The sequence below is a fragment of the Leptonotus elevatus genome, chromosome 18, assembly GCF_054856555.1.
Source record: "Leptonotus elevatus isolate MCC_2025b chromosome 18, RoL_Lele_1.0, whole genome shotgun sequence".
NCBI classification, from domain to species: Eukaryota; Metazoa; Chordata; class Actinopteri; order Syngnathiformes; family Syngnathidae; genus Leptonotus; species Leptonotus elevatus.
The window spans coordinates 1,640,500-1,661,693 of NC_141256.1; the positions used below are offsets into that span (position 1 = coordinate 1,640,500).

Here is a 21,194-nt window from a genome sequence, read left to right on the forward strand (position 1 = left end):
AGCTGAACTATGTTTCAACATTGATTCAACCACATTTTGCTATCTGGGAAGGGACTGGTTTGTCAGGAAGGCCCATTTTTCCCTAAAAAAACTGTACTTTTTGATCTGGATAAAGAAACTAGCTCACATTTTCAATTGTATCCATTACTTTTAGAGAAATCAGTAAATAACTGCTCTTGTAATGCCTTTTTCAACTCTGTGATGTAAACACGCCCATCACCCCCACCTATATCTGGGTGAAGTCAGTTTTTACACAGTCACAGACACTTTAAATTCATATATTGTTGTTAAGACAATTAGAATTCGGATTACTCTTGATCGAGCGGCATCTAAATGGTGTCATGGTGGAGTCAAGTGCTGATGTTTCTTTAGAATTCCCAGCAACACTTAAATATAAAGCAGTGGTTCTTAACCTTGTTGGAGGTACTGAACTCTACCAATTTCCAATGCGCATTCACCGAAACCTTTTCATTGAAAAATAAAGTGTGATTTGAAAATGAACAAGGAGAGTAACCTTTTCATCAAATCTGGCTCCCTTCACCTTGAATTTAGAAAGTGTTGTGTTCTTGTATTCCCCATGTCCGTGCAGCTTAAGACAGTGTTCTTTTAGTTTTGCTAGATAGCTCGTTGTGCTGGAAAAATAACTGCTCAATTTGGGATTACAAATCATACAGTTAAGACACTAACATCCATCACTCAATTGAACTCAATATTTATAGTAAAACAACCACTGCAGTTTTCTTAGGATAGAACACAGGGGCAGCAGATACAATGAAAACAAGAGATGCCCCAGAATTGAACCCTGTGAAACACCATACATTCCGTTATACATGTGAATTTATATTGCACATATTCTCCACTCATTTTTTTTTTTTTGCTCATCATAGTTAGTATGAAGGCATTACAAGACAAAGAAATCACACGACATTCCATCACAACAACCACAAGTCGACTAGGGATACATTGAGTTCAGTATCTGCCAATACCGATCCACCTCACTCCAACTTTGTACACAGGGAAAAAAGAGAGATATAAATCTTCTGAATTGTTTATTAAAAATAAATAAAAATCAGCTCGATGAACTCCGTGTGATCTTTCGAGTGATATCTTTGGAGATGCTTGATTAAATTTCTGGTGTGTTATAAGTTGAAGTTTTCTTACCACCCCTCGTGATGTCGACTTTGCAGATATTGCATGCAGCTGTTGGACTTTTAGGTGTGGGAAGTGTTAGCTGCCTCCTCCATTTTGATTGAAAACAAACTGAAAACATGTGCTGCTCAGTTATAGCTGTAGACTGATAGGTAAGCCTCTGTAGATCGGGACCATTGTCACCGATACCCAGTCCAATTTATTTTCTAATATCGGGGCCGATACCCAATACAAGTATCAGATCGGACCAATGAACGCACCAAAGTCCCTGCAGCACAGATAGGCCAAGCAATGTAGCGTGATCACCTGCAGCCAATGATGGCCAAGCGGGCGTATCATTACAAATTATTTGAGTCATCTTAACCTCTGCCGAACCCCTGAGACTAGTGTTGTGTCGTTCACGTACGTTTCGTTAAAAAAGAACAAATATTTTCAGTAAACGTGATTGAACGGATCACTTCCTGAAGCGATTTGTTCTTTTCTCAGTTCATTTGAGCTCAGCCACGCTCATGTCGTCAATCTTTGCGAACGACCAATCAGCAGCCAGCGTCAGACACACGGGCGAACGTACTCCCATGATATTGGCGTTAGCCAACGCGGATCAGCGAGTGAACGAGTCAGTAAGTGAACGTGTTGCCATTTCCGTTTCACGAACATATCAGCGAGTGAACGAGTCAGTGAGTGAACGTGTTGCCATTTCCGGTTCACGAACGTATGAGTGAACGAGTCAGTGAGTGAACGTGTTGCCATTTCCGGTTCAGGAATGATTCAGGGAGTTAACGTACGAATGTCTTTGATTGAAACACACCCATGACAGCAAATATAGCAACATAACATTAACTGCGTGTATTTTTTATTGTATTTTTTTTATTAATTTTTTATTTTTATTATTATTATTTATTTATTTTTACGTCAGTGCCGGTGGGGACCGCGCAGTCCGCGCGGGGGATTCAACCCAGCGGGATCGGTGGTCGTCCGGCGGCGCTCGCGGAACGGTTCGTTCTACGCCCCCCCGTTCTTTTCCCTCCCCCGTCCGCTTGGGGTGGGGGGTTCGGACGGGGCGGTGCGGGCCGCCCCCGGGGGGAAGGGGATGTAGGGGGGGCGTAGACGAACGATTCGATGAACGAATCTTTTGAACGGTTCTTTTTAATGAACTGATTCTAAAGATTCAGTTCACTTAAAAGAACTGTCATGCTACCTGAGACTGACTTACCGAAACCCAGGGGTTCGATCGAATCCAGGTCAAGAACCAAAGACTAGAAAAAAGTGGTCTCGCATCGCAGTTTTCACGTAAAATTTTGAATTTTGTGAGCCAATGGACACACTGACTAGCAAAACTGCGAGCGGGCACACCATCTTTATGTAAGGATTAAACCCAAAGAGAGTCTGTTATAAAAATAATAATGAAAAAAACAGCTTACTTTCATATTGACATTTAAATGCTGTTTCATGCACTGTTGTTGTTGCACCTCGTCACAATAAAGGTGTCTTGAAAGCTGGAATGTGTGAAGACTTGATATGCTGCGGAAAGTGGTAAGTGAATATTTACGATATGTTCCAAACAATTCACACGATGTACGCATGTATACAGTACTCTTGTGGCTTCTGTTTGACCAGAAAGAACCATTTGAAAGATAAGTAAAGCTTTAACACACTCATTAAAATCGCTAAGTTAACAAACGTGCACTCTACCTTGCCTTGACAAAGCTAGTAAACTTTGGCAAGACATCACAAAGGCAGCGCCGCCACCTACATGTAATTGATGCGAGTGGCTAAAAGCTAGCTGTATGTCTGCTATTGGTTTAGCATTCAGTTTGGACCAGGGGTGTCAAACATATGGCCCGCGGGCCGCCTTAGGCCCACCAAGGGGTTTAATTCGGCCCGCGAGATGATCTTGTAAGGAAAAATAATTATAATGTCGGCCCAATTAATCAGACAGCTAACATCAAAACATATACATTTGTAATCTTACACGCAATCCTCAGATGAACAATGCAACTTGTACACAGAATTGGCCTGGATGTCATTATTTTACACACAACCCAAAGTTACGGTTTGTTGAAAAAATAAAAACATAGACCAACATAAATCAAACATAAATGTGTTGAATGCGACATACATTCAGACAATGCATTCTGGGAACAATATATATGCAAAACAGGTAGATATAACACGCCCGGAACTCATAAGGGCCAAGTGTTGCAGCGTTTTTTGCATTTGTCCTATTTTTTGGAACAATATATTTATAGTTGAGCCCCCCCTATTTAGGGCTGCCCTGCACATCTGTGTATAACTGCCAATTATTTTTAAGTTATATATAATGATTTTACCGGTCCAGCCCACTTGGTAATATATTTTCCTCCATGTGGCTCCTGAGCTAATATGAGTTTGACACCCCTTGTTTAGACACTCCAAATATCTATCAAACAGCCGATATCTCTCAAAAGATAGCGGCATTTGTTGTCACTCCAAATGTAACAATGTGAAATGTATTCATCTACCATCTGTGTTAAGGACTGCTTTTCAATCTTGTAGTCGGCAATGTGAGAGACCAGTATTTACTCAAAATGTGATATTTGTCAATATTGACCTTTTGCACAGCCCTCATGGGAACGCTCCCTCTGGGACACTTGATGGCAAAAGAGCCGTATTGTAACCATTGAATCTCATACAGCGTAAAGTCCTTTATCTAATAGATTATCTTATAAAATAGTCATATCTTGCTTTGCGGTAGGTTGTACAGACAGACAAAGGAGTAAACCAAATGTTGCTTTTTATCACATACCTACTAATGAAGACAAAAGACGTAGATTGACAGAAAGGACTGGCAGCCCCCAAAGTTTTCACGGATTTACAGCGATCATTTTTTGCAAGGTTAGTAGATAAATGTTGTAATTAGTAGATAAATGTTTATACATTTTACTAGTAAACGTAGACTCTAACAAAGATTATAATAGAGGTGTGGAATTGCGTATTTCAAATCACATTAACGAGCCAGATAGTTAGCATCCACTCCAACTGCACGAACACACAGCTTAGTTTTAAAATGTACCTTCTTCAAAACTATTAAGTGCATTTGACTGTTTAATAATGGGGGATTTCGTCTTTGTGCTTGGAGTTTTTCACTATGGAACCGGAGTCATAATCATGAAATTACTGCATAGCTTGCCACTACGATAGTCACGTGTTCCATGCTAGTAAACATAGTAACATAACATCACATCGTTTCAATATAGAACGGACTATGTAAAAATAAGTCAGTTAGCATGATAAACAAGTTTTACCTTTGCATTACGAGGTATATTGTTCCCCGGTGTGAGCGTAGCATCTCGTCCCAGAGACTCTAGCCAGTGACAAGCTTTTGAATCAGCCCGGTGTAAGGAGAAGAGACGGCATTGACTACATAATGATACAGGTCGTGCGCTGTGAATTCCGGCAAAGTCGGCGATTTGATTAACTTGTTAAAAACAGCAGGCAACAGAAGGTAAGGGGCTGTTTTCAAACTAACGATCTCCAACTTAAGTAAATATCGCGCTCTATGAGTCCCGACTAAATGTGGAACTTGACTGACAGGTGAACTTCGGTTGAAGTAGTAAATTCCATGGCTTTATGGACAATAATAACTTTTAATATGTAAATATGCTTCATCTACCCGTCTCTCATCTTCATCTACTCAGTCTCTCCTTTGGTCTCTTGAGGTCTCCCTAATTTGTTGGAATTTAGATGTTTCTGGGGTTGGTGAAAGACTCTGGTTGGTAACCCGGTGGGTAGTAGGTAATGTCTGGTCGGTGCTGGATTTCACTTTCCTTTCTTTTCTTTGATCCTTCCTCGGGTCTCCTGACAACCTCACGACTCTAGCTGGATTCTGAAGTATTCGCTTTAGGTGAACGGTATGAGATTTTTAATAGGTTTTAGGTGAACTAATGAGTACACACTCACACGCACGCACACACACACCCACACACACACACACACACACACACACACACACACACACACACACACACATACACACACACATGTACATACTCACCCACATACAAAACATTTTTTTTAAATTAAAAAAAGAGAGAGCAATGATGATGACATGTCAAATCGGTAAAATTACCGAATGAACAATACTGAGCTCTTAAGAAAAAAAAAAGAAATAGCTTCACGAGCCGGTCTTGAAATCAAGATCGCAATGTTTCATCCATATTTCATCTATCCGTGCGGTGGGGTAGTGTGCCGTCCGGTGCTAATTGTAATTACATTTACAGCAATCTCCAATATTTCAATAAGGATTTTGAGAGACAGAAAGTATTACATAGATAATTATAACTCTGCGATCCTGCACAGCCACAATAATGGGCTAGCCGAGATGGGATAGGATATCACATTCATTGTCATCTTTCATAGATGTCTTGAACCGTAAACAACACACTAGAGAGAGGTGGAGTGTGAGAGGCAGTGGTAACTAATTCGTAAACTGTCTGATGCCTAAATAAAGCACTTTGCTGTGATTATAAAAAGAAAATTAAAGCAACTCACGTTCGCATGCGTCTCCTTTCTGATGAAATCCTGCTTTGCATATGCATTTCCCGATGGGCACCAGCCATTCCCCTTCAGCGCTGCAGTGCATCTTGGGAGAGTTGTCAGCCTCCACTTCTGCATCGTTTACGCATATTCCATCGACCTCCACTAGGGAGGAGAACTCCGATCCTGTCACGGTGTCTGGGAATATAGCCAGGTTCTCGATGATGGGCCAGCACTTCTTGTAATAAACTTTGACAGATACCAGGGCAATACATGCTCCTACATCTTGAAAAGCCAGGTAAAAGCCCTGCCTGGACAGGGGGCCAATTATGCGCACTTCAGTGTTGAGCTTCATCTTCCTCTCGCCGAGGTCGCCCTGAGTGAAGCTCTCATCTGCTGCAATTGTGTCAATTTTAACATACTGGTTCTCTCGCATACTTCTACCCACCTCTGAATCTGTTTCCTGGTAATATAAGTTGAATGTCTCCTTGCAAGTTCCCACCATACCAGGTAGACTGTTACAATCCCTTAAGGTAAACTTCAGTTCCACAAATATTCTCTGGGCATTGCCCTTTTCGATCCAGTTAGTTCGAAGCCAGTTATCCTGATTGGGCTCCATGACTTTGCAAACTTGGTATGTGCGGATGGGTGTGTAGCTCTCATCCAAGCCGCTGATCTCTTCCCACTAAAACGAGATTAGAGTTGCAAAAATTAATCGATTAATCAACAACTACTTGATTATCAACTTAATTGATAATTGTGTGAATGCATATATTATTCAGATTCTTTATTATTATGATTATTCTCCTCACTTTTTCTTCCTCAACTTGCTACAAAAATTTACGCCAACCGGGACTATATTTTTCTCATTCCACTAATGTACAGTTTTCACAAAATTTAACATTTAATATCAAATTTACCCGATTCATTTTCAATGGGACAGACATTCAACTTTTTCTAAGTTCAAACTTCACACATCCCTTCCCTGACAACTTATCATTCCCAGGAGTTTGCAACTGCTCAGTGGCGCAGTTGGTAAAGAGCATTGTCCAGTAACCAGGAGGTCATGGGCTCAAATCCCACTTCTGACTGTACATTACAAATGGCCATTCTGCTAAGTGATATACATGCTTACCAATTGATCATATCGGGAAATGCATTATGATTTTACTTGTATGATTAAACGCATGTGTCGCCATTCAAAGGTGGTTGCTTCTTGGTTATACTACATTTTTAAATATAAATATGCATGAAATTTGGCAAGTCGGTTAGCTTAGAGGTTAAGCACATGCCATGTGAGAACGTGGTTTCAAATCCTGGTTGGAACACAACTTCAATTTCAGAAATAATCATTGTCTAATTATTTAACATCCATTGTATTAAATGTCTTTTCACATTATTAAGGTTTTTTTTCTATATTATGCCACATTTTCAGCTTTCAGTATTGTACTGCTTTGTTCAATACAATTACATCAATGTCACAGATGCTTCCATGTCCACAATAGTGCGGTGGTTAAAGCACATGACTAGCATATGGAACATCTGGTTTTGATTCCCGCTTGGAGCACATTTTAGTCCAAGTTCTATTTCATTTAATAATCATTGTCTAAATAATTAATATCAATTATATTCAATGTCATTTCATATTATTATTATAAAACATTTTACATTCATTCAAATATTTTCATTCAGCTTTCAGCATTCACATGCAATTTCTCCAGAAATTGCACATACTTTTGATACCTTGTTTAAGTGACAATGGACTATATGCACGTCAGCTCAATACTAATTTCCGGTGGAAAGAGTTGGAGGCATACGAGCTTCCAGTTTCCATTTATTCCAAGCTAACGAGACGCCATCTGGAGGAAAATGAACTTCATGCTTTAAAATTGTGTTCACATGGGTTTTTGTAATCAGTTTTTGTGTACTGTATTCAATAGCTTGGAGCTGGTGCTTTTCAAGGTTAAAATGTCATTCGAAGGAATTGGCTCCTCCAGTCAACTCAGGTGTACTGTTATGTTCAGCTTATTTGAACACGTTTACCAGAGAGATGGTACTACAAATAAGATAGAAAGTGCATACATTTGGCAAGACAATTTAATTATTGCAACAGGAGTCACAAAGCTGCACTCCTACTTCCTCGCTGCCGACCTGTCCCTGCAAGGCACCCGGCTATAGCGAGACAAATAATATCGGTTGCACCGTCACAAAGCTTTGTGGGAACATTCACCCTCATCTTCACTAGCTAGTAGTACAGTCGTCCTTTGCTACAATGCGATTCGGTTATTCCCTCGATTCAGAATCACTCCAATGCAGATTTTTATTTGTAACCATAACTTTAATGCGGGTTTACCTATTTTGCAAGCTTTCTTGCTATTTCTCTTCCTTCTTAATTGGACCACGTTGGACTAACCCTAAACCTAACCCTCGTAGAGACGTAAATCACCATAAAAATAAAATACAATCAAAAAAAGAAAAAAAAGGGAAAAAAAATCAACCTCTACTTTGGGGAAATTCACCTATCGCGGGGGTGGGCTTGGAACGTATCACCCACGAAGAGTGAGGAAACACTATATACTGTAATTTCATATTTTATATATAATATATTTATTATATTCTTGTCATTATAATTATTTTCTTATTGGTTGCCATTTATATTTTCCTAAGCTAAATTTTTTTGCATCAACGCCACGGAACATGACAATGAAGGCTCTCAATCCTATTTTGTGGATTTATTTGTGCTCTATAAATAAAGTTGAGTTGAGTGGGTCAGACTAAGACATGCAAGTCTATGTTCACATAGACTGTGTGTACTGTGAAGCAGCAAATGACTCATTAAATGAGATATGGTGCTTTGATCGCTTTGCCGACACTTGGATAACTGGAGCAATTAATAAGGCAATACGTCATTTACAGTAGCTTGATGTCATTTCAGCAGACTGCGAGGATAGTTTAGAGTTCAATGATATGCTATGTGTTACACTTGCAACCAAATTTAGCGTACCTCAAATGCGGAAATTATGCGTGCATAAAATCAATTTTCTAAATCCTTTGAATTTCAGCCTCTCAACAGAAAATAATCTCAGATTTCTGTAGTCCTTCATGAAAGCTAATTTGTTATCTTTGTGGTGAATCAAGATAAAACATTTACAAACATCTGCTTTTACTTTGGAAAACAATGACCAACATTTGTGCCCATTTTCTGACATGGTACAGACCTAACGAGTAATTTAATTTTAATTAATTTATATTTGTGTATTTCTGCACTGTCAATTTGAAATAATGTCCTGTTTTTTGATATAGGGATGGAAATATAAATAAAAAAATCCAACTCATCGATTAATCACCACGAACGTTTTTTATTTTATTTTATTCATAAATCGAGGTATCACCGTACCTGGTGGATTATGGCACCTGTGGCTAATCTATGATTGCCCTATTTATGTTGGGTAATCAGCAAAAAAAGAACGTGGAGATGACCGGGATTGAACCCAGGGCCTCAATCTTGCGCCTGCTGCACTCCAATGTTAGCGCCAAAGTAAGCCCAAAGTAAGACTGAACCGGCCAAAGGGATATATGCCACAGAGGAGGCGAAACTTCCGGCGGAAACTATCATGCGCTTAGGGGAGAGTGGGGTAATTTGAGCCAAGGAGCAAGTAGTTCGACCCGTTATTTAGAAAAAGTTGGCCATGTGACCACCTATTTTTGAAGAGACATCCATTTTGCTCATCCGGTAAAAAAAGGGAGACGCATGGCTTGAGAGGTAAGCACATATAAGTTCCCCAAACATTTTTTAGCTCTCCAAAGTAAAATTTCAATGGTTAAGGTTTTTTTATGGCTGTGTTTGAACAATTATAGACAACTTTGTAAACAGTTCACACATGTTTTAGTGCTTTAGTAAGTTAAGTTATATCATGAGTCTATATGGTTAGCATGATGCTGGCTCAAAACAGCTGGGGGATGCTTTTTTTTTTCCCCAAAAGGGTGGGCTTGGGGCAATTTGTGCCAAAGGACCTGGGTTAAATTATGCCAATGGCACAATTTCCCCTAAATTAGGATGATTTGCCCTATATTACTTTATTGTATTTCATTGTTGTTGTAAACTGTATTCTTACATTTGATCACGAAAAGTATGTGCCATTCTTAATTTTTGACCAAAATTCATCATGCCGTTCCGTTCCGTCTTCAATTCCGCTTATCCGGGGTCGGGTTACGGGGGCAGCAGCTTTAGCAGGGAAGCCCAGACTTCCCTCTCCCCAGCCACTTCAGCCAGCTCCTCCGACGGGATCCCAAGGCGTTCCCAGGCCAGCCGAGAGACGTAGTCTCTCCAGCGTGTCCTGGGTCGTTCCCCGGGGCCTCCTGCCAGTAGGACATGCCTGGAACACCTCCCCAGGGAGGCGTCCAGGAGGCATCCGAACCAGATGCCCGAGCCACCTCAACTGGTTCCCCTCAACGCGGAGGAGTAGTGGCTCGACGCTGAGTCCCTCCCGGATGACCGAGCTTCTCACCCTATCTCTAAGGGAGAGCCCGGCATCACTGCAGACGCTGCACCGATCCGCCTGTCGATCTCCCACTCTAACCTACACTCACTCGTGAACAAGACCCCAAGATACTTGAACTTCTCCACTTGGGGCAGGATCTCATCCCCGACCCAGAGAGGGCACTCCACTCTTTTCCGACTGAGGACCATGGTCTCGGATTTGGAGGTGCTGATCTTCATCCCAACCGCTTTACACTCGGCTGCAAACCGCTCCAGTGAGAGCTGGAGATCACGGCTTGAAGAAGCCAACAGCACCACATCATCTGCAAAAAGCAGAGATGCAATGTTGAGGCCACCAAACCGGACCCCCTCAAAGTTTCGGCTACGCCTAGAAATTCTGTCCATAAAAGTTATGAACAGAATCGGTGACAAAGGGCAACCTTGGCGGAGTCCAACCCTCACAGGAAACGAATTCGACTTACTGCCGGCAATGCGGACCAAACTCTGACATTGGTCGTACAGGGACCGAATAGCCCATATCAGGGGGCTCGGTACCCCATACTTCCGAAGCACCCCCCACAGGACTCTCCGAGGGACACGGTCAAACGCCTTCTCCAAGTCCACAAAGCACATGTGGATTGGTTGGGCGAACTCCCACGCACCCTCGAGGACCCTGCTGAGGGTGTAGAGCTGGTCCACTGTTCCACGGCCGGGACGAAAACCACACTGCTCCTCTTGAATCCGAGATTCGACTTCCCGACGGACCCTCCTCTCCAGCACCCCTGAATAGACCTTACCTGGAAGGCTGAGGAGTGTGATCCCTCTAAAGTTGGAACACACCCTCCGGTCTCCCTTCTTAAAAAGGGGAACCACCACCCCGGTCTGCCAATCCAGAGGCACTGTCCCTAATGTCCATGCGATGTTGTAGAGACTTAGAAACTCCGGGCGGATCTCATCCACCCCCGAGGCCCTGCCACCGAGAAGCTTTCCAACCACCTCAGTGACTTCGACCCCAGAGATAGGGGAGCCCACCTCAGAGTCCCCAGACCCTGCTTCCTCAAAGGAAGGCGTGTCGGTGGAATTGAGGAGGTCTTCGAAGTATTCTCCCCACCGATTTACAACGTCCCGAGTCGAGGTCAACAGCACCCCATCTCCACTATACACAGTGTTAATGGCGCACTGCTTTCCTCTCCTGAGACGCCGGATGGTGAACCAGAATTTCCTCGAAGCCATCCGGAAGTCGTTTTCCATGGCCTCACCGAACTCTTCCCATGTCCGAGTTTTTGCCTCAGCGACCGCCGAAGCCGCATTCCGCTTGGCCAGCCGGTACCCATCAGCAGCCTCCAGAGTCCCACAGGCCAAAAAGGCCACCAGCGGGTTCGAGGATTGCCGCCACGACAGGCACCAACCACCTTACGGCCACAGCTCCGATCGGCCGCCTCAACAATGGAAGCGCGGAACATGGTCCACTCGGACTCAATGTCCCCCGCCTCCCCCGGGACAAGGGAGAAGTTCTGCCGGAGGTGGGTGTTGAAACTCTTTCTGACAGGGGATTCTGCCAGACGTTCCCAGCAGACCCTCACAATACGTTTGGGTATTCATCATGTCACCAGATACAAAAGGGTTTCAATTCCCCTTGAGGAGTTGGAAAGAGCAGTGAAAGAGGGGAAGACCACACGTCAGGTTGGAAAGGAGATAAAAATCTGCAGGATGGCCATACAAATTTACCCCACTAAATTCTGACTAATGGCACACCTTACCCCGCACTTGGGGCAAGTTGCGCTACAAAAAAAACTTTTTTTTCTAGAACTATATTTCTCAAACAGTTTATTGAAGATCCAAAGTGATTGCTCTCAGCGATGCACAACATCCTAAAGTATACGAACATATTTTAGTTGTAGGGTTTCCTGTAAAAATTGGCACTACTTACCCCACTCTCCCCTACTCTGTTTCCGGTTACTGTTGCGACATAGGCATTAGCGTTACATACAAGACAACAGATCAGATCAGATAGTCTACGTGAATGGAAAATGTGAAGACAGTTAAGTAGCAGCGTACAACGAGCACTGTAGTGTCGTATTAAAAAAAAAAAAATTACCTCGCATAAGGAGACTCAACATTGGTGTTCGCTGCCAACAGCAGACAATTATCCAGTCATATGTAGCAGGCATATAACTTGAACAACAGATCCCCCCCACCCCCACCATCCTCCGTCTTGTAATGTTGTACAGGACTTGAATGATGCGACTTACTTCAAAGAAAATGGAGGTAAATCGTGCAGGGCTCAAGTGGAAAACACACCAATTTTAATGGAAGTAAATGGGACCGGAAGTTACAAAGGCGCACACGTCCCTTTCACCAGAAGTACGTGGCATATAGCCAGGGTTGGGTGTAATGTTTTACAAAAGTAACGCGTTACAGTAATATATTACATTTAGACAGTAACGACGTAATATCATGAGTTACTCAATTTATTTGTGTGATATTAAAGTTACTGACTCCCGTAACATGTGATAATTTTGTGGCCACAATAGAAGAAAAAAAAGCGACCACCATTTATACGTCTCTTGTGCAACTGCTAATTAAAGCAATCATCGTGTGCAAAACAAAACGCTTAGTAACACATAAAAAACACGTACCACACAGAACCTCTCTTACGACAGCATTGCTTTCTTTTGACACGTTAGTCAGCTCCATACATGGCTGAGAAGTCATTCTTTGTGGGACCGATCACTGTCATGGTTTAATGAAATACAATGCCAAACATTCAAAATACAAGCAGAAACAAACAAGTTAAAACAATAACTGCATTTAGAACTGTGAAGAAGTAAGCGCCATTGTGTTTTTAGATATGATTTGAATGAATGTGCTATCATACACAGTATGTTTGTTTTGGTTTTTTAAGTTTTCCTGAATTATGAGCTGGAGTTTGGACTGTGCTCGAACCCGGCCTCTTGTTTTTGTTTTTGTTTCCAGTTTCTATCCCAATTGTGTCGTACGCTAAAACTAAATATCTGCAGAGACATCACACTACACCCCTAAGAAACTGTGGAGTTGTAGGGAGGATACAAGCTGATAGGCAATCTGGGCATTGGTGGAGCATGCATGATGTAGAAATAGCTTTAATATTAACATTTTAAAGGTATAGGAATTGTTTTGACCTGTCCGGGACGTTTCTAGGCAGAGACTCGACGTTTTCCTTCCAGCCAAGCCGCGGAGGCAAACTAATATCAGTGGCATATGCAAATTTTGCTGTGTGAACCCCCACTCCTAATTGGTGGACTGTTTCCACGGACGTGTTAGGAGTTTAATTCCTGTGTCTTGTCTGAATGGACTCGATGCACAAATAGCCATGACGTATTTCCGGGAAAATCTCATAGCACGGTCTTTTTCTGGTAATGCCATTGCCGTTTGTTTTCCTTCAGAGAACCTCGACCAGTTGTCAGCATTTTAGAGTATTTTTTCATCATTTTTTATGAGTGTGGTTGCGTGCATTTGGCAAGGCATCAAAGAAGAGGAGAGATGACAGTACGCCGAGTGATCACTGCTATGTGCCCACATAGACAGGTTATAACTCTGCCTTGTTTTTTTTCTCTTATGCTGACCACCGGAGACAGTTTGGTGTAACTTGTTAACATTCGCAGGGATAACTGTAGTTGTCGACCACACAGGGGCGCCGTTAGTTAACAACAGAGCTGTATTTTGAAGCTTAAACTTTGATGTGTTATTACTCTGTTTTTCGAAATTATCTAATGTTTCTGCATTTCTAGCGTTTTGACTTTTCATGTGCCTGTGTGTATATTATTCATATGCTGTCATTTTATTGTATTAAAAATAATGTTTATACGAGTGCCTGGAGGTGGGGCTCGAAGGCGAGCGTCTGGTGGCCGGGCCTACACCCATGGGGCCCGGCCGGGCACAGCCCGAAAAGGCAACGTGGGTCCCCCTTCCCATGGGCTCACCACCGGTGGAAGGGGCCAAAGGGGTCAGGTGCGCAGTGAGTTGGGTGGCAGCCAAAGGCGGGGGCCTTGGCGGTCCGACCCTCGGCTACTGAAGCTAGTTCTGGGGACATGGAATGTCACCTCTCTGACAGGGAAGGAGCCCGAGCTGATGTGCGAGGCTGAGAAGTTCCGACTAGATATAGTCGGACTCACCTCCACACACGGCTTGGGTTCTGGTACCAATCCTCTCGAGAGGGGCTGGACCCTCTTCCACTCTGGAGTTGCCCACGGTGAGAGGCGCAGAGCAGGTGTGGGCATACTCATTGCCCCCCGGCTAGGTGCCTGTGCGTTGGGGTTTACCCCGGTGAACGAGAGGGTAGCCTCCCTCCGCCTACGGGTGGGGGGACGGGTCCTGACTGTTGTTTGTGCTTATGCACCGAACAACAGCTCAGAGTACCCACCCTTTCTGGAGTCCTTGGAGGGTGTGCTGGAGAGCGCTCCCCCCGGGGACTCCCTCGTTCTGCTGGGGGACTTCAACGCTCACGTGGGTAATGACAGTGAGACCTGGAGGGGCGTGATTGGGAGGAACGGCCCCCCCGATCAAAACCCGAGCGGTGTTTTGTTGTTGGACTTCTGTGCTCGTCACGGACTGACCATAACGAACACCATGTTCAAGCACAAGGGTGTCCATATGTGCACTTGGCACCAGGACACCCTAGGCCGCAGTTCGATGATCGACTTTGTAGTCGTGTCATCGGATTTGCGGCCGTATGTGTTGGACACTCGGGTTAAGAGAGGGGCGGAGCTGTCAACTGATCACCACCTGGTGGTGTGTTGGCTCCGATGGCGGGGTAAGATGCTGGTCCGACCAGGCAGGCCCAAACGTATTGTGAGGGTCTGCTGGGAACGTCTGGCAGAATCCCCTGTCAGAAAGAGTTTCAACGCCCACCTCCGGCAGAGCTTCTCCGTTGTCCCGGGGGAGGCGGGGGACGTTGAGTCCGAATGGACCATGTTCCGTGCTTCCATTGTTGAAGCGGCCGATCGGAGCTGTCGCCGTAAGGTGGTTGGTGCCTGTCGGGGCGGCAATCCTCGAACCCGCTGGTGGACACCAGCGGTAAGGGATGCCGTCAAGCTGAAGAAGGAGTCCTATTGGGCCTTTTTGGCCTGTGGTACTCCGGAGGCTGCTGACAGGTACCGGCTGGCCAAGCGGAATGCGGCTTCGGTGGTCGCTGAGGCAAAAACTCGGACATGGGAAGAGTTCGGTGAGGCCATGGAGAACGACTTCCGGACGGCTTCGAGGAAATTCTGGTCCATCATCCGGCGTCTCAGGAGAGGAAAGCAGTGCGCCATTAACACTGTGTATAGTGGAGATGGGGTGCTGTTGACCTCGACTTGGGACGTCGTGAATCGGTGGGGAGAATACTTCGAAGACCTCCTCAATTCCACCAACACGCCTTCCTTTGAGGAAGCAGGGTCTGGGGACTCTGAGGTGGGCCCCCCTATCTCTGGGGTCGAAGTCACTGAAGTGGTTGGAAAGCTTCTCGGTGGCAGGGCCTCGGGGGTGGATGAGATTCGCCCGGAGTTCCTAAAGGCTCTGGATGTAGTGGGGCTGTCGTGGTTGACACGTCTCTACAACATCGCGTGGACATCAGGGACAGTGCCTCTGGATTGGCAGACCGGGGTGGTGGTTCCTCTTTTTAAGAAGGGGGACCGGAGGGTGTGTTCCAACTTTAGAGGGATCACACTCCTCAGCCTCCCAGGTAAGGTCTATTCGGGGGTGCTGCAGAGGAGGATCCGTCTGGAAGTTGAATCTCGGATTCAGGAGAAGCAGTGTGGTTTTCGTCCCGGCCGTGGAACAGTGGACCAGCTCTACACCCTCAGCAGGATCCTTGAGGGTGCGTGGGAGTTCGCCCAACCAGTCCACATGTGCTTTGTGGACTTGGAGAAGGCGTTTGACCGTGTCCCTCGGGGAGTCCTGTGGGGGGTGCTTCGGGAGTATGGGGTACCGGGCCCCCTGATACGGGCTATTCGGTCCCTGTACGACCGATGTCAGAGTTTGGTCCGCATTGCCGGCAGTAAGTCGAATTCGTTTCCTGTGAGGGTCGGACTCCGCCAAGGTTGCCCTTTGTCACCGATTCTGTTCGTAACTTTTATGGACAGAATTTCTAGGCGCAGCCGGAGTGTCGAGGGGGTCCGGTTTGGTGGCCTCAACATTGCATCTCTGCTTTTTGCAGATGATGTGGTGCTGTTGGCTTCTTCAAGCCGTGATCTCCAGGGTAGGTTAGAGCGGGAGGTCGACAGACGGATCGGTGCAGCGTCTGCAGTGATGCGGAACGCTGTATCGGTCTGTTGTGGTGAAGAAGGAGCTGAGCCGAAAGGCAAAGCTCTAGATTTACCGGTCGATCTACGTTCCTGTCCTCACCTATGGTCACGAGCTGTGGGTCGTGACCGAAAGAACAAGATCCCGGATACAAGCGGCCGAAATGAGTTTCCTCCGCAGGGTAGCCGGGCTCTCCCTTAGAGATAGGGTGAGAAGCTCGGTCATTCGGGAGGGACTCAGCGTCGAGCCGCTACTCCTCCACGTTGAGAGGAACCAGTTGAGGTGGCTGGGGCATCTGGTTCGGATGCCTCCTGGGCGCCTCCCTGGGGAGGTGTTCCGGGCATGTCCTACCGGCAGGAGGCCCCGGGGACGACCCAGGACACGCTGGAGAGACTACGTCTCACGGCTGACTTGGGAACGCCTTGGGATCCCATCGGAGGAGCTGGCTGAAGTGGCTGGGGAGAGGGAAGTCTGGGCTTCCCTGCTAAAGCTGCTGCCCCCGCGACCCGACCCCGGATAAGCGGAATAGTAGACGGACGGACGGACGGTTTATATGAGTCATTCTTGCACCGCTGCAACGCTGTCGGATTTCCAAAGCAACCACTTTTCAGCAAGGCATTATGAGAAATGTCACCATGGGCTGACATAAAAAAATAAACACTAGAAGCATTACATCTGCTTCAAAATATTGACGAGGCAGTGCTCGTCGGATCCCGTCGAAAAAGAGGAGAAGACTTGGACGAAGAGGAGGCTACGGACCATAGAGTTGTTGTTGTTGGCTGGTTGATTTATTGAAGATATTGGCACATTACAAAATATATGTTGAAGTTAAAATAAAAATTTGAAGAAATAAAATAATTAATCAATGTCATAATTTACATGTTTAAAAGGAGTAGGAAGCACAATAACATATATATTCTTATCCAATAACGTATCATTCAAATAAAAAAAAATAAAAAACGAAAATGAACAAGTTATGAACAGTTAGCTGGCAGATTCCATCTGAAAGATCCAACACCTTAACCTTACCGTCCGACTAGTAGGGGGGAGGGGTAGTGTGGACTCCAGTAGTCCCGGGAGAGGAGCTACAATACATAATTTACATTTACATAAAAAAATGTAATAAACAAAATAGCTTTAGTAGCTACTCAAACAACTTGTATTTACGTGTAATAATAATTTTAAGCAATGACATCGTTACCAGAACTCAAGCCGTTAAAATTACGGCTCTGGGTGAAATAATTAGTAGTTTTAAAATTCTGATAGACATAGTGTTAAAGCAAAGAGCGACTCCTGTTCTTTTTCAGTGGGTTAAAGATTTAGGCTTCGAGTTTTACATCACATTAACAGTGCGCTTCGCTGAAGTCTCCCCGCACCAGAAGGTTGGGTGCACTCATACGTCGAATGCGGAAGTGATTTATTAGATTACAAATTACACATGAAATAAGAGTATTGATAATTGTAATAATTACCTTTTGTAAAGTAAAATATACATTATAAAGCAGCAAAATACCTTAGTAAAACATTAACAAAAGTCATATTTGTTTCCAAGAAGTCTAATCAAAATAGCGAATGTGCACACAACCTGGCTGGTATAAAGTCCCAAAGCAGTGGCAGCAGATGCATGGCTGCCCTGTCCTTCTGTCAATGGCAGAAAATGAGCTGACGGTCACACTGTGCTGAAATGCTTTGCATCTCAATAAAACGATTTGACAGAATTGTCAGCCCTGCATATCTTAACACTATTTAATATTGTCATATTGCCCACCCCTAACTAACACACATTTCCATATGTCACAAAAAATACAATGCCTGAGGTCCCTGGTTAGCCCATAAATCCCAAGACTTGTAACAACATCAAATAAATATGATGAAAAGATAAGGGTAATGTAATGCTTAAAACTGAAAATGAAGGGGGGGAAGCAAAAGGTTTGAGTTAGGAACTAGTACATTTTTGGAATGATGAACATAGTTCGAAAATTTTCAGTTATGAACTATGTACTCAATTATCTATCCATCCATTATCTGAACCGCTCATGCTCATGAGGGTTGCGGGCTGAACTGAACTACAGTAGTTAATTTTAAAATTTGTGAGCTGAACTTTAAACTTATATGTGTAAAAAACAAACTTTCCCAACACTGAAAGTTGTTAAGATGTTCGCAAACAGTTTACATTTGTTTAAGTCCACAAAAGTTATACTACTGCACATTTCATGAGGGAAGTTGCCAGTTTCATTTCTTATTACTATATCTTATACAGCATAATGTGACCCCACTACCATATATTTTTTTAAATAAAAATGTTCTTAATGCTTTTTTAAAACAGAAAGTTGCTATTTGACACGACTTTAGTTTTGTGTTATGTATCCTGAATAAATTCTAGCCTCAATTGTAGCAGACCAGACTCTAGCTAAGTATGCATGTCTGCAAATCCATTTCTCTGAATACTTTTTAAATATGTATTTACTTATTTTTAACAATCAATATTCGCAGTATTTGTGGAAATGTCTTAAAGCCATCATATCTGTGTTACAAGGTCGGAGATTCTGCACACTTACCCCATTGGGAGGGTAGGAGATCCACTCCAGATCTGTCTGCTGTGCCTTGGAATCCAGCAGAACCACTAATAGGACCAAGAGGCAGATGGTTATGTTTCACTTGGGGAAAATGGTTTAGATTCACCTTATAACCTAAAATCTGATTATATATCTTGACAGCACCTTAACTAATACCAGCAGCAGTTATGGAAAACTTTTTAGTTGAGCACAAAATAAGAATACAATAAGTATGTAAGTAACAGCTGCATGAGCAAATGTAATTGTAGTAATTTTACGGTCTGTTTTTGCAAAACCTCAAAGATAGATAGATAACGGATTATATATATATATTTTTTTTTTTTTTTCTTAATTATAGTAATTTATATTAATGTACTCTATTTATTTGTATTTTTTTTTGTAATGCCATTGTATTGGTACTAGACTGCAGTGAGTTCCCTTAAAAAAAAACACTACTCACTTGCAATACGCAAACTAACCCCATCGATTCGCTTACGTCAGCTTGATTCATGATTGTGATTGTTAGAATAGCATGTTGACTTGCTATCAAAATATTATTGGTGTGACGGTTTCAGCATGATCGGGACTCTTATTTACAGCGACTGGAAAACGCCGGAAATTGCTTACAGTCATTCCAGTCCCACACACCAACCTTTATATTACGTATGACTGCATTAAACATATGCGTTTTCCGTCAAATACTTGAAAAGCGCTTGTACAATCTGAAGGCATACGAGTCGACGCATTTCCGTTTCTCTGGCTAGATATTTAAAACGCAATAGGACAAAAATAACTTAAAGAACTTACCTTCCTTTGCAGTTCGTGCTTCCCCAAGGTTTATAAAAGAACAAAAATGAAGGTAAAATGTAATCCACGACCAGGAGATGAACACGGAAATCATGCTGCAGCCTTGGTTATCAATCTAAAGCCGCCAGTAACTCGTTGTGCCACCTTACGACGGTGCTTTCCATACGGAACCAGCTGTATGGTCCAAATTGTGTTGTTCCCCACTGAAAAGACTGCTGCTGCTGGAAGTAGACACTGACGATGGTAATATCAGCCAGCGAGTTGTCCAATTATAGCCTTGGAAACAGATCGTGAGCTGAAATAAGTGGGGTGGGGGAAATGGTCAGAGCGAGAATTGAGATGTTTGGATTTCGTCACGGGCAGTTTTTCCTCTCCTCTCCTCTCCTCTCCTCTCCTCTCCTCTCCTCTCCTCTCCTCTCCTCTCCTCTCCTCTCCTCTCCTCTCTCACATTTGCACGTATTTAGAAAACGTTTAGCTATATGCAGGGGTGAACATAAAGGTAGGAGGTTCTCGAATGAACACCAGAGGCTGTTAAGGCTTTTTTTCCCCTGACCCACCTTTTCTGCCCAAAAAATTAAGGGAAAAAGTGTATAGAAGTGCAGCTCAGCGTCGACCTGTGGCCGGCACTTGTTGTGGCCGCTCCAAAAGCATCAACTGTCGGCTATCGCTCTCCACAACACCCGAAGTTTGCTCTGTTAAAAAGTTGGACTCCAGCACATCAGTCTCAGTAGATCATGCAGAAAATGGATGGACTTCGGAGCGCCGGAGCAGGGGAGCTTCAGCGAGGAGGCTTTCCAGCCGAGTGTTGCTGTTTTTGACGCATCATTGTGGAATGAGTGGTCTGGCCCCTCGTAAGGAAAAATGGTTCGGAAAATGGATGGATGACTCGAGGTGTTTAAGCCCCCACAAAAAACTATATATATAAAAAAAAAACTATTGCATTACGTATCGGATCGCCACCAAAGTATTAAGATCCGGATTCGATCATGGCAAAAGTGTATCGTCCTAGCCTGGAAATCCAGACTCACTCGCAGCTTTGGTCAACTATGGAGGACCAAAAGTGCCAAAATTAAATAAATGAATACACCATTAAATAATTGAATAAATGTGTCATGAAATAATTAAATGTGTAATTTATTAATTAAATATGGAATTAAATAAACCAATAATTAAATAAATGTGTAATGAAATAATTAAATGTGTCATTAATTAAATATGGAATTAAATTAACCAATAATTAAATACATGTGTCATTAATTAAATTACCTACATATATATACATACATGTATATATATATATAAATACATATATATACATACATATATACATATATATACATACATATATATATATATATACATATATACACGCATATATATATATATACACACGCATATATATATATATATACATATATATACATACA

At 43.4% G+C, this 21,194-nt stretch overlaps 1 protein-coding gene across 8 annotated transcripts in view; it reads right to left on the minus strand.

Annotated features, from left to right (window-relative positions):
* The window catches only part of epha7 (eph receptor A7), a 110,884-nt gene extending 90,095 nt beyond the window's left edge, over positions 1 to 20,789 (minus strand). For all 8 annotated transcript variants that reach the window (XR_015090682.1, XR_015090683.1, XR_015090684.1 and 5 more), the window contains exons 1-3: positions 19,768 to 20,789; positions 18,964 to 19,028; positions 5,680 to 6,349 (exon numbers count right to left, since the gene is read on the minus strand). Coding sequence is in view for 5 of the 8 variants with exons in the window: in XM_086060512.1 (XP_085916638.1) it covers positions 5,680 to 6,349; positions 18,964 to 19,028; positions 19,768 to 19,861 (829 nt within the window). In the remaining 3 variants the exon portion in view is untranslated. The remainder of the gene's footprint in view (positions 1 to 5,679; positions 6,350 to 18,963; positions 19,029 to 19,767) is intronic.
* Between the last annotated feature and the right edge of the window lie 405 nt (positions 20,790 to 21,194).